Source organism: Geotrypetes seraphini, chromosome 7, assembly GCF_902459505.1.
Source record: "Geotrypetes seraphini chromosome 7, aGeoSer1.1, whole genome shotgun sequence".
NCBI classification, from domain to species: Eukaryota; Metazoa; Chordata; class Amphibia; order Gymnophiona; family Dermophiidae; genus Geotrypetes; species Geotrypetes seraphini.
In genome coordinates, this window is record NC_047090.1 from 117280724 (window position 1) to 117293687 (window position 12964).

General features: G+C 41.2%; 1 protein-coding gene across 5 annotated transcripts in view; it reads right to left on the reverse strand.

Annotated features, from left to right (window-relative positions):
* Positions 1 to 1442: 1442 nt before the first annotated feature.
* Positions 1443 to 12964, reverse strand: part of LOC117364044 (cytosolic phospholipase A2 zeta-like) — a 120057-nt gene continuing 108535 nt past the window's right edge. For all 5 annotated transcript variants that reach the window (XM_033952803.1, XM_033952802.1, XM_033952805.1 and 2 more), the window contains 3 exons: positions 11714 to 11880; positions 8941 to 9127; positions 1443 to 2548 (listed from right to left, as the gene is read on the reverse strand). In XM_033952803.1, the coding sequence (XP_033808694.1) occupies positions 2331 to 2548; positions 8941 to 9127; positions 11714 to 11880 (572 nt within the window). In that variant the 3' untranslated portion in view covers positions 1443 to 2330. The remainder of the gene's footprint in view (positions 2549 to 8940; positions 9128 to 11713; positions 11881 to 12964) is intronic.

The window sequence follows — 12964 nt, forward strand, 5'->3', positions numbered from 1 at the left end:
ATCTATCCCTGAAAACAGGCATGATCCCGGAGGATTGGAAAATAGCCAATGTTATGCCCATCTTTAAAAAGGGATCAAGAGATGACCCGGGAAACTACAGACCGGTGAGTCTGACCTCGGTTCCAGGGAAAATGGTGGAAGCACTGATAAAAGACAACATCGATCAGCATTTTGAAAGGAATAAACTTCTGATAACCAGCCAACATGGATTCTGCAAGGGGAGATCATGCCTAATGAACTTATTGCACTTCTTCGAAGGAATTAACAAACAGATTGGCAAAGGAGACCCCCATAGACATCATATATCTAGATTTCCAAAAAGTCTTTGATAAGGTACCCCATGAATGCCTACTTCGGAAACTGAAGAACCATGGGTAGAAATTGGTTGGAAGGTAGGAAACAGAGGGTAGGAGTGAAGGGCCACTACTCGGACTGGAGGAGGGTCACGAGTGGTATTCCGCAGGGGTTGGTGCTCGGACCGCTGCTATTTAATATATTTATAAATGATCTAGAAACAGGGACGAAGTGCGAGATAATAAAGTTCGCAGACGACACCAAACTATTTAGTGGAGCTCGAACTAAAGAGGACTGCGAAGAATTACAAAGGGACTTGAACAAACTAGGGCAATGAGCGACGAGATGGCAGATGAAGTTCAACATTGAGAAATGTAAAGTATTACATGTAGGAAGCAGAAACCTGAGTTACAACTATACGATGGGAGGGATGTTATTGAATGAGAGTACCCAAGAAAGGGACTTGGGGGGTAATGGTGGACATGACAATGAAGCCGACGGCACAGTGCGAAGCGGCCGCTAAGAGAGCAAATAGAATGCTAGGTATAATCAAGAAGGGTATTACAACCAGAACAAAAAAAGTTATCCTGCCGATGTATCGGGCGATGGTGCGTCCGCATCTGGAGTACTGCGTCCAATATTGGTCGCCGTACCTTAAGTAGGATATGGCGATACTCGAGAGGGTTTAGAGGAGAGCGACACATTGGATAAAAGGTATGGAAAACCTTTCATACGCTGAGAGATTGGAGAAATTGTGTCTCTTTTCTCTGGAGAAGAGGAGACTTGGGGATATGATAGAAACTTACAAGATCATGAAGGGCATAGAGAAAGTGGAGAGAGACAGATTCTTCAAACTTTCAAAAAATAAAAGAACAAGAGGGCACTCGGAAAAGTTGAAAGGGAACAGATTCAAGACGAATGCTAGGATGTTCTTCTTTACCCAACGTGTGGTGGACACCTGGAATGTGCTTCCAGAGGATGTAATAGGGCAGAGTACGGTAATGGGGTTTAAGAAAGGATTGGACAATTACCTACTGGAAAAGGGGATAGAGAGGTATAGATAGAGGATTACTGCACAGGTCCTGGACCTGTTGGGCCACCGTGAGAGCGGACTGCTGGGCACGATGGACCTCAGGTCTGACCCAGCAGATGCATTGCTTATGTTCTTATGGGGCTGTTGCCGCACAGCAGCTGCTAGCGCGGCTTTGTAAAAGAGGCCGTAGGTTAAACAAAAAAAATTCAAAAGCTGCATTTATCACAGACAACAGGAAACACATTATCTGTTACTATTGAAAAGGTACCTGGAATTTGAAATCAAAATTACAATTTATAAGTAAGCAACTAAATTAATTTGTCAGGCTGGGGTCAAAATGACCCCAGGTGTGTACAGAAGGGTTAAAAGACACTTTAAGAACATCAGGTTCTTTGACCTTATTTTAATCTATTTTTTGGCATTTTTCCTCATTATCCTCTACAGTTTTGGAAAAAGGAATCAGTGGCACAACGTATTTAAATAATAAGGAAACATTAGAACCCAGCAAATTAAACTGAAGTAGGCATAGAACAGCAATTATCATAGTCAGGCTCAGGAAAGAATTCCTTTTCTCTTGTGATGCAGAAAGTGGCCACAGTTCTCTCTGGACTTCTTTTTGCTGTTGGACAAGTTGGAGATCTGGCACAATGGATCACTGGTCTTCTTTCAGTCTAAGTATAAAACTAGTCACTCTGCTACCAATGTATTTTATAATTAAAAAAAAATTAATTTGGCACTGACAAACTTGTAAAAGATCACAGGGAAAAAAAAATAAAAGGATGCAAAGTTTCGGTCATCTGATTTTTTTCAATATTTTTTACACAAACAGATGTCACTGCTTTCTTTAACTGCCCTCCAAACTGAATGATGGAGAAGCTGACATTGCTACGTGGGATGCTTTGATGGTTGTCTTTTTATGTAAAAAATGTTCAGTAGCTTTTCTTCAATACTTTAAGTCTTTGGTGTCCTGCAGTCATGACTAGCCTTTACTAGAGGATTTGGCTCAATTTTTCTTTTGCTTGAGCTTTCTCCTAGTCAGGGCCAAATTGAAGGCGTTCAAGATGGCATCCTTGTTGTTGAGAACATTGTAACGGCTCACTTCTACCAGCCTGTCAAAGTGGTAGGGCTCGTAGGTGAAATTCTTAGTGCGATAAGGAGACTCCCTTCCTGCAATCACAAAATTTCTGAAAGATTTTTCCTCTTCAGATTGTAATTCCCCTCCTGTGGATAGAAAGAATGCAGAAACTCAAAATCTTACTAGGACTCTGGGGTATTTACACAGCTAATTATGGTCCCCAGGGGAAGAATTTATAATAAAATGTCAGATGATAACGATTGCTGTGGATGATATCAGAAGGTTCTTAGGTCCCCCTCCCCTCCACTATTTTTTCTGTATATACAGTATCTGAACTAGATAATTAACCAGGTACATTTCTGTTTTATTTTTTGTTTAATGACTACATGTTGTTCAACTCGGGAGATCCTGACACTCTTATGGATCTCTAAAGGGTTTGCTCCTCTGCTTTACACAATGTTATGGCCAATGAAAACATAAGGAAGGTCACAGGACACATCTAACTTGTGCATAAAATACACCCCATTCGAAAAGCGAAAAGTTTCCATGTGATTTCTTTCAGAAAATAGACAAGAGACTTAGGAATATAAACAGAGGGAAACTAAAGACAAGAAGCAAGCATGTACTGCAGTAATACCACTGCTAAATCATCACTACCCCTGAAATACAGTAATGTGAAACCGTTTTTCCCCTCCTACTTGCACATATGTCATACTGAATGGCTTCTGATCTTTAAATAAAATGCAATAGTAGACAAAGGAAATCTGAGTAAACACCTGATACAGTTTTTAAATAATTATTTTATTTATACAAGGAACAAAGATGTCCTTCTACAAAAATGTGTTAGGTACTGGGCTTCACGCATTATAATACAGAATTTTAACATGCGGCAAACCCCAAACTAACAAAGTGTCCCACTATTTTTTTATTGCAGGTCATGTGTTAACATTCAGATTAGCGCAGAAGCATTCAGTTCCTCCTATTTAAGAGGAAGTAAGCGGTCCCCTACATTAGTCAGCTAGCACACAGTAAGTGTAACATGCTGTCTAATGATTTCATGCCCTCTCTCTATCCAAGCCACGCCTCCAAGAGAAATTCTGAAAACTCCAGCAATGTGCAGTTTAATGCAGGGAAATAGGCAAAATACTGTAGACTTTGCGGTCAAGCGGTGGCCTATTTATGCATATTAACTACACATTAGACAATGTCCTGCCATGCCATGTTTGCCAACACCTTGTAGAAAAACACTTTAATATGTATGTAATCTTGCAACCCATTCTAAGCTCCCCTGGGTGGATGGGATATAACACCAAATAAATAAATTAGGTGCTTAATGTCCTTAAGTTTAGAAGGGAAACCAAACCAAAAATAACACTGTGGAATAGATGTTCTTGACGTAAATGTTTATTTAAATCCTGCAGATCAGAACTATTCAGGAAGTATACATGATGTCCATGAATTTAACAGACCCTAAGTCCATGGATAATGTGGTCTGCAGGATTTAAATAAACATTTACGTCAAGAACATCTATTCCACAGTGTTATTTTTGGTTTGGCTTCCCCTTCCTTTTCTGTGGAATCGTTGGGTACTTTTTTTGTTGTTGTTGTTGATCTTACGTATATATGGGCCCCAAAGTTATCCAACACTCATATTACTCATGAGAAAAAGTAACCGCAACCTAAATTAATAACTGGTTGCACCTCCTTTAGCAGCAATAATTGCCAACCGAAAGCTTTGTATAATATGATAGCAGTCTTTCACATTGTTGCTGAAAAATCTTAGGGCTCCTTTTATCAAGGTGCGCTACGGGGGTTAGCGTATCGGACATTTCAGCACGCGCTAACCCCCGCGGCAAGCCAAAAAACTATCGCCTCGTCAATGGAGGTGTTAGCGACTAGCGCGGCAGATGGTTTAACATGCGGTATTCTGCGCGTTAAACCCCTACCTCGATAAAAGGACCCCTTAGTCTATTCTTCTTTGTAGAATTGCTTTAATTCAGGCAAATTCATAGGTTCTCGTGCAAAAACTGCTTGTTTTAGGTCCTGCCAAAACATCTCTATTGGGTTCAATTCAGGACTTTGACTAGGCCAGTCCAAAACTTTAATTTTGTTTCTCCTCAGTCATTCAGATGTAAAGATCTGCTTTTGTGTTTTGAACCATTGACTTTTTGCATAACCCAATTACACTTCAGTTTCAGCTCATGGACAGATGACCGGACATTCCCCTTATGAATTTTCTGGTACAGTGCAAAACTCTTGGTTCTTTGTATAATGGCAAGTTTTCCAGGTCCTGAGGCAGCAAAGTATCCTAACACCATCATACTACCAGCACGTTTGACAGTTGGTATGATGTTCATACTGCTGAATGCTGTATTTGCTTTATACCTGTGTTGTCTAAAGAGTTCCATTATACCTCATCTGTTCATAGAGTATTATCCCAAAAGGCTTGGGGATCATCTAGGTGTGATTTTGCAAATGTGAGACAAGCATTGATGTTACTCTTGATTAAACAGCGGTTTCCACCTTGCCACTTTCCTATTTTTGCTCAGTCTTTCTCATCATGGAGTCATGAAAACTAACCTCAGCTGAAGCTAAAGAGGTCTGCAGTTTCTTTGGATGTTCATCTGGGATGTTTTGTGACTTTTCCAGATGAGTTGTTGCTTTGCCCTTGGAGTCATTTTGGAAGGCCAACCACTCCTGAGAAGTTTCACCACTAATCCAAGTCTTCTCCATGCAGAGGTAATGGTTCTCCCTGCAGTTCGTTGAAATCCTAGAGCTTTAGAAAAGGCTTTGTAACCCTTTTCAAACTCATCTTTCAACAATTATTTTTCTCCTCTCTTCTCATGGCATAACATTTTTGTAAAGATGCTGTGGTGACTACTTCACTCTCAAGGTAAGGTTCAATATATGGTGAGGTTTAAATTCAATAGGGCTGACTGCAATTAAGCCTGGCTGTCTGTATTCAATCAGCTGAATCTATCTATTACATATGGTCAATTAGTCGATTAACTATGAGGCAGTTACCTTTTTAAATGGGTCATATGGGTGATGGCTAACCTTGTTCCTTAAATAAATAACATGATAATTTATGCAGATGATATTCAGTTTTTTTGTTCCTTTGATACCATCGACACCTGCTGCTTTGCTTCAGTTACAGCAGATATTTGCAAGGAAACTGGACTGGATAACTGTCAATCGGTTGTGGTTGGATATTTCTAAAACAGATATCTTGTAGATTGCATTTAATCCAGTTCCACCATACCCAGCAGAGATTTTGCTTTCAGGTACTATTATTAAAATTTCAAGCAAGATTCAAAATTTGGGTATTGGTTTAGATTCTGCTCTATCATTTAGGTTTCAAATTCAGCAAGTGATTAAGAACTCGTATTTTAAATTACACTTGTTGAGTAAATTATGTTCCTTGCTGACACATATTGATTTTCAGAAAGTGTTGCAAGCCACGATTTTGAATACTCTGGACTAACTACTACAATATTATTTTTTTGGGTCTACCAGCCCCTTGTGTACAAGTTTTGCTAGTAGGGCAGAATTCTGCAGTCAGATTATTGTATGGACTATCCTCTTCCGAATATGTGACCCCTTTCCAGAAAAAATTGCGTTGGTTGTCTATGGCCCAATGAATTAAATTCAAGCTGTTTTTGTTTGTCCGTCTTGGATTGTATCAGGATTTGTCTTTTTAATTGCATGGCAATCGGCACCTTTGCAGTCTTTGCAAGCTTGTATAATTGAAGGGGCTGATTCTATAAATGGTGCCTAAATCAGCTGGTGCCTTGCAAAATGGCACTGGCTGCATATCAATCACACTTAGGCGCCATTTACAGAATCGTGACTAGTGGCGCCTATGTAAAAACTTAGGGCTCCTTTTATCAAGGTGCACTACGGGGGTTAGCGCGTCGGACATTTCATTATGCGCTTACCCCTGCAGCAAACCAAAAAACTAATGCCTCGTCAATGGAGGCGTTAGCGACTAGCGTGGCAGGCGGTTTAACGTGCGGTATTCTGCGCGTTAAACCCCTACCACAGCTTGATAAAAGGAGCCCTTAGGCGCCTGAACTGTAGGTGAAAGTTTTAAAGGCCTGCATTTCAGGAGCTTACGTTTTGGGAAAATCGCTCTTAGGGGCGCTTAAATCATCCTCCACCCATAGAAATGCCCACTTAGGCATTAGGTGCCACTAATGTGTGCAATTCTGGAGGCCACATTACCATAAAGATGTGCTTCGAGCCGAGTCGGTCCAGCGGATGGCCACTAGAATGGTCTCCGGACTCAAGGGTCTCTCATACGAAGAAAGACTGGGCAAATTGCAGCTCTATACTCTAGAGGAACGCAGGGAAAGGGGTGACATGATTGAGACATTTAAATACGTCACAGGTCGTGTAGAGCTGGAAGACGACATATTCGTTCCCAAGGGACCCTCGGTCACAAGGGGGCACCCGCTTAAACTTAGAGGAGGGAAATTTAGTAGTGACACCAGGAAGTACTTCTTCACAGAAAGGGTGGTGGATCATTGGAACAAACTTCCGGTGCAGGTGATCAAGGCCACCAGCGTGCTCGACTTTAAGAATAAATGGGACATCCACGTGGGATCCCTACGAAGGTCGAGCTAAGGAACTAAGTCATATGCACTCAGACTTAATGGGGTAGGTCAGTAGAGTGGGCAGACTTGATGGGCTGTAGCCCTTTTCTGCCGTCATCTTTCTATGTTTCTAAGCGCCATGTGATAGGTGCATATCTTTTACAGAATCGGATAGATGCCTTTCGCACAATTCTTTTTTTTTTTAATTTTAGAGATTATCGAGGCTATTAAGGCTATTTTGCCAATTAAGTTAGGCACCTAATTTTAGGCACCCTATATAGAATCAGCCCCAAAGTGCCTAATTATCAGCATTTACATTTATTAAAATTTTAACCGCACTTCAGTTTATCAACAGCATGGTATACAAAATATATAAAAACAAGAAACGAAAAGAACGCCATAAAAAAACAGAAAAGAAAAGACAAAAGAAAACCCAAAAAGTAAAATTAATTAAAATCAACTTGGACAAACACAGGGCGTGGCAGGGTTTAAGTTTCCCGTGGAGTCGGATAGTTGTGCAGACGCCATTATGCAAACATCTCTGTAGGATGATATGGGCTATGTGAGCTTTTGAGGTGCAGCTCCGTTGTTGTGAGTATTTGTTATGGTTTAAGTGCGATTGGTAATGTAAGGCTATGTTATTGTTTCTTAGGACAGGACAAGTTGATCTTTGTTTCTCAGATAATATGACATTGCTGTTTGTTGTATGAATGTAGTATTGTGTGTGTGTGTGAGTTGTGATGTTTAGTGGGCAGATGTGAATGGGACATTTGCTTGTTACGGGATACTTTTGGTGTTGAGATCATTTTATGATAGCCTGACCTGTTAAAGATGTATAGGATTTGCCATTGCTAGATCGCTAATGGCAACTTTTGTGGAAAAATTTTAAGGAGCAGTTTAATTTAAATTTGTCATCGCTACATGGTCAATGGATGAAGTTATTTTGGTATTGTGCTGAGCAGCTGGTGGGTTTTTCAGTGTTATGGGTTATCTTTTTGAGGTTATGTGAACATATGGGTTGATAGTATGGGTTATATCGTCTGAGGTTGTGTGAATGTACACTATGATGATTGTGCATTTTTTGGATTATATTTAGGCACTTGATGTTTGTTCTGATTCTCTGAAGATATTGCGAAACGAGCTCGTCAGAATCAGAATGAGTTTCTAGAACGAGTTGCCTGATACAACTAAGATAAGTGGATTTTTACATTTGATACTGTTTGTGAAATGGAAATATGGTCTGAGGCCTTTCCTCCTTGCCACAGATTATCTAACCTTTAATGGAATAATTTGCCATTGCTCTTAATTTTTTGACTATGTTAGACAACTGATATATTTATTCAGTCTTACATTTTGATAGTATTTTTGTTTTGATCCCTGAAAATGGAATACACTGCTTTGGTGCTGAGACAGCAAATGATGCTGAAGCACCACCTACTCAGTCAGGCCTATGACTTGCTGGGACCCCATTCTTGCTTGGACCAATACTGCAGTTTTTCTATTGTGTCTATTGCTTTGTATTGTATGTTTTAATTATGCATGTTGTCCTGTTCCCTGCCTTGGATAAAGGCGGGTTATAAATGAATAAACAAACATAAACATGTGTTTTGTGCTTATTCAGGTTCCTTTTACATTTTTTTAAAGATCAGAAGTCATTCAGGGTGTCATATGCAATAGATGAAATCAAGAGGTGGCGGGGGAGGGGACTTTTCACATCACTGTATATTTGTTTTAACAAGAAGTTTTCAGGCAAATCTCCCTCCAAAAAGTCACTTGGTGTGAAATGCCTAGTTCTTTCCTTAATGTTTATCTCATACCTTCTCTGTATGCATATAACCATAGTCAGTAGAACATAAGAATAGCCTTACTGGGTCAGAACAATGGTCCATCAAGCCCAGTAGCCCGTTCTCACGGAGGCCAATCCAGGTCACTAGTAGCCTTACCTGGTGCCTTGTATATCTGGAAGGTATCATTGACCAGTGGGAAATGAAGCACAATGGGAGCCTTGGGGTTCTCAGCATCCACAAACATGTAACATTCCTTAGGTTTCTTCTCATCTTCTTCATTGAGAAGGATTTGGGGGAAGGGGATGCCTCGCTCTTTGCAGTACCTTGTGGTCAGCTCTAGGACCTGAGGTTAGAGGATAGCCAGGTCAGGCTTTTAGACTGGTGACATACACTTCTTTTTCTCTTACCAGCCCACTCCTTAATTCTTCATGAAAGTTAGGGTGTGAAAATCACACTTAGAAAAGAGTATGCTGATTTATATGAGAAGTGATCATTATTTTTCCTTATTGAGGAACAAAAGGGATAAATATTTGCTACAAAGTTTTAAATTTGAGATAATTTTATTTACAGTGTGCTTCTATTATGTTTTGTCAACAAACTAATTAGTTTCTGTTAGCATTTCAGTATTTGCTTAGTTCTCTATTGAGAAAGTCTTAAGCACTCAGAAAGTTGTGGTGCCTGACTGAAGCAGAAGAGTTTTGCAGACTGAAATTCAATAGTGGCTCTGAATCCTCTAGAACAGTGTTTCTCACCTTCTTTATGCCAAGTACCCCCTAAGTCTATCAAATATCAACTGAGTCACCCAACCACCAAGGTCTGCCCCAGACCCCACCTCATTATTAATTATAATGCAATTTTTTCTATTTATTTTTCATATACAGTACACACAGCAGATATAAATTCTCAAAACGGACACATTTCAATCACTACAATATATTGAAAATAAAATAATTTTCCCTACCTTTGTTGTTTGGTGATTTTATTTCTCTAATCATCTTTTCCCAGTCTCTGGTTGCACTTCCTTCTGTCTGTGCTCTTAACTGTGTTTCCAGGGCCTTCTAATCCACTGACTGTTTTTCTCTTCTTCTTCATTTTCTGCACTGCATCCATCTTTGGCATTAACTTTTAACATTCAACTTTTTTCCATTTTTCTGCTTTCTTCTCAAAAATCTTTTCCTTGTCTTCCCTTTCCCTCCTATTTCTCTCCGTCCCTCCCTGTTTCCATGATCCAACATCTTTCTCCTTCCCTCCCTCCTCCCAGTGGTCTGACATCACTCCTTCCCACAGTCTGGCATCTCTCTCTACTACTATTATTATTATTAATTATTTCTGTAGCACTACCAGACTCCCCTGCTTCCCTTCCATTTCCTGGTCTGGCATCTCTCCCTTCCTTGAGTCATCTCTCCCCCTCCACAGTGTAACATTGCTCTCTCCCTAACTCCTTTCTGCCCCCTGTAGTCCCAACATCTCTCCTCCCTTCCTCCTTTCTGGCCCCCCTCCCAGTCCAACATTTCTTTCTCTCTGCCTCCTGGATGATTCCTCTCCTCTGGTCTTCATTCCCTCCTCCAACCAACATCTCTTTCTCTCTCTCCCTCCATAAATCCAACTTTTCACGCTCTGCCCTCACCCCCTTCCTCTGAGTGTGACATTTCTCCTTCCCTCTTTTCTGCCCTCCCCATCCATCTCTCTCTCTCTCCATGAGTTCAACACTTTCTGCCTCCTGCAAGTTCAAGTTCAAGTTTAATAAAATTTGATAAAATCACAATTTCAAAAATTCAAAGCGATGTACAATAAAATATGGGGAAGATAGGTAAAACAATGATTAATATAGACATGGACAAACTTGACTTATTACTTTCTTTCTTCCTTCTCGTCCCTTCCCTCAAATGTGACATCCCTCCTTCCCAGCCCCACTCACAATTAACATGCTCTCTTCCCAAGCACCATTTCTCCCTCTCCTGCACCCCATCTCCACTTCTCCCTCTCTCATCACTTTTACTCCTCCTACAACAATTTTCATTCCTTCCTTCCCTCCTGACAACCCCACTCACAACTAATATGCTCTCTCCCCATGCATCATCTCCCCCTCCCCTCAAGTGTGCAGTACCTTTCCTTTCCCTCCCCTTCTCCTTCAAGTCCAGCAGCACCTTTCCCTTCCCTTTCTGCCAGGTCCAGCAGCAGCTCTTCTCTCTTCCCTTTCCCTCCCCCCTGTCCAGCAGCACCTCTCCATCTCCCCACGTGCAGCAGTACCTCTTCTCCCTTCCCCTCCCCTATATCCAGGAGCACATCTCTCTCTCCCCATGTCCAGTAGTACTTCTCCTCTCCCTAGCGGCAGTTCACTGTGTGCTTTTAACTTCCCCAGACAGCTGTTGCTAGCGTTAGTTTAGCTGTGGTTCCATCTGTCAGCCTTGTGGTTCCATCTGTCAGCCTTGGGGACCTTTACTAGGCCGGTCCGCTCTGATAAAAGAGGAAGCTGCATCATCGGAGGTGGGCTGACCTAGCAAAGGCCCTGAGGCTGCCTGATGGAATCGCCGGCTAAACTAACACTAGCGGCAGAAATGCCACTGCTGGTCCGGGGGAGGCTGAGAAGAGAAGACGAAGAAGGCAGGGGATACACAATGGCAGAAGGAAGTTGGGAAACATACAGCACTGATGGCGCATACTCCCTGACAAGGTACATGTACCCCATGGGGTACGTGTACCTCTGCTCTAGATAGTGGGAAAGGAAGAGGAGCCAAAAAGAAAAACTGTACAACTCCGAGTACTTTTCTAATTTTCACCCTTCATGCCTTTAATATTTCAGCCCTACTCCGTTTTTCTATAATTCTCTGGCCTTTTAGAAAATTGTTAAAACTTTTTTATTTTTAATGATTGTTAAATGAATAATTTTGTTTGGTCACAGGTTGACTAATTACCCTTTGCAGCTCACCTCAAATGGATCTTCCCATGAATAGTTGAATGACAAAATGACATCCACATCTCTCTCTGGCTGGAGCACCAGAGGGAAGGGTGAATTAATAGAAAATCCTCCATCTACTAGGTACAGGTTCTCCTTCATGGGAGTCAGTTGGTTAGGGAATGCATCTAGGTGACTACCTACAGAATCAAGAAAAGAGATAACATACTGAAGAACACATACTTGATTCCAAGATTAATAATAATAGTAATAATTTATTTTTTTGTATACCGCTATACCAAAAGTTCAAAGCAATTCACAACAGAAAAGATACATAAAGTCAATGTATATAAAGTACATAATAACACAGTCGATAAAAAAGAATACATCAATTAAAAAGCAAGAAGTTAAAACAGTATAACAACTAAAATGTAAACATATCAAACAGGCAATCAAAATAAGAAGTAGCCTCAAATATAGGTTTTCCAAGCCATATGTTCGGTTTAGGGCCTGGAATGATAAAATTCTGTCAAAAAACTTCTTATATTGATATGACTTTAGAGAAGGGTAATTAAATAGATTTATTCTACGTGTACTCTTATTAGAATAGTTCAAAGAAAACTGAGAGGCAAGATAATCTGGTAGCATTCCGAAAACTGCTTTGTAACAACACTAAAGTGGACCAGATGAAAGCATGGTCTTCTGATTTATACAGTCCTGACAATTCTGACAAAACTTGGTTGGGTCAATATTAGGCAACACTTATCCAGATACCAGCTATCCAATAAGTGCTGCTCAACAGGATACCATATATACTTTAATATAAACTGGGCTTTTTGGGCCAAAAAATTGGCCCAAAAATGGGGGTCCCAGTTTATATTCGAGCCAATGCCTCCTCAGAATTTTGCAGGCCGCTGCCATCGCAAGGCTCTGTCCCTTGCCCTCCTCCCTGCCCTATCCTCATACTTCTGCCGATCCCTTGTGGAGGTGCAGCGGGCAGGAGCAAGCTTTCTGAACTCCTGCCCCTCTGCTAACCGGCTGCCGCAGATCGAGTTTCTTCAGCTGCTGAGCAGGAGTGCAATTTGGTGCTGCTACTCAGCGGACTGCTGGGCATGATGGACCTCAGGTCTGACCCAGCTAAGGCGCGGCTTATGTTCCTTACTGGCTCCCGCGAATTATCGCTGCTCAGCCAAAGAAACTGGATCTGTGGCAGCTGGTTAGCAGCGGGGCAAGAGTTTGGAAAGCTTGCTCCTGCCCGCTGCACCTCCACCAGGGATCAGCAGA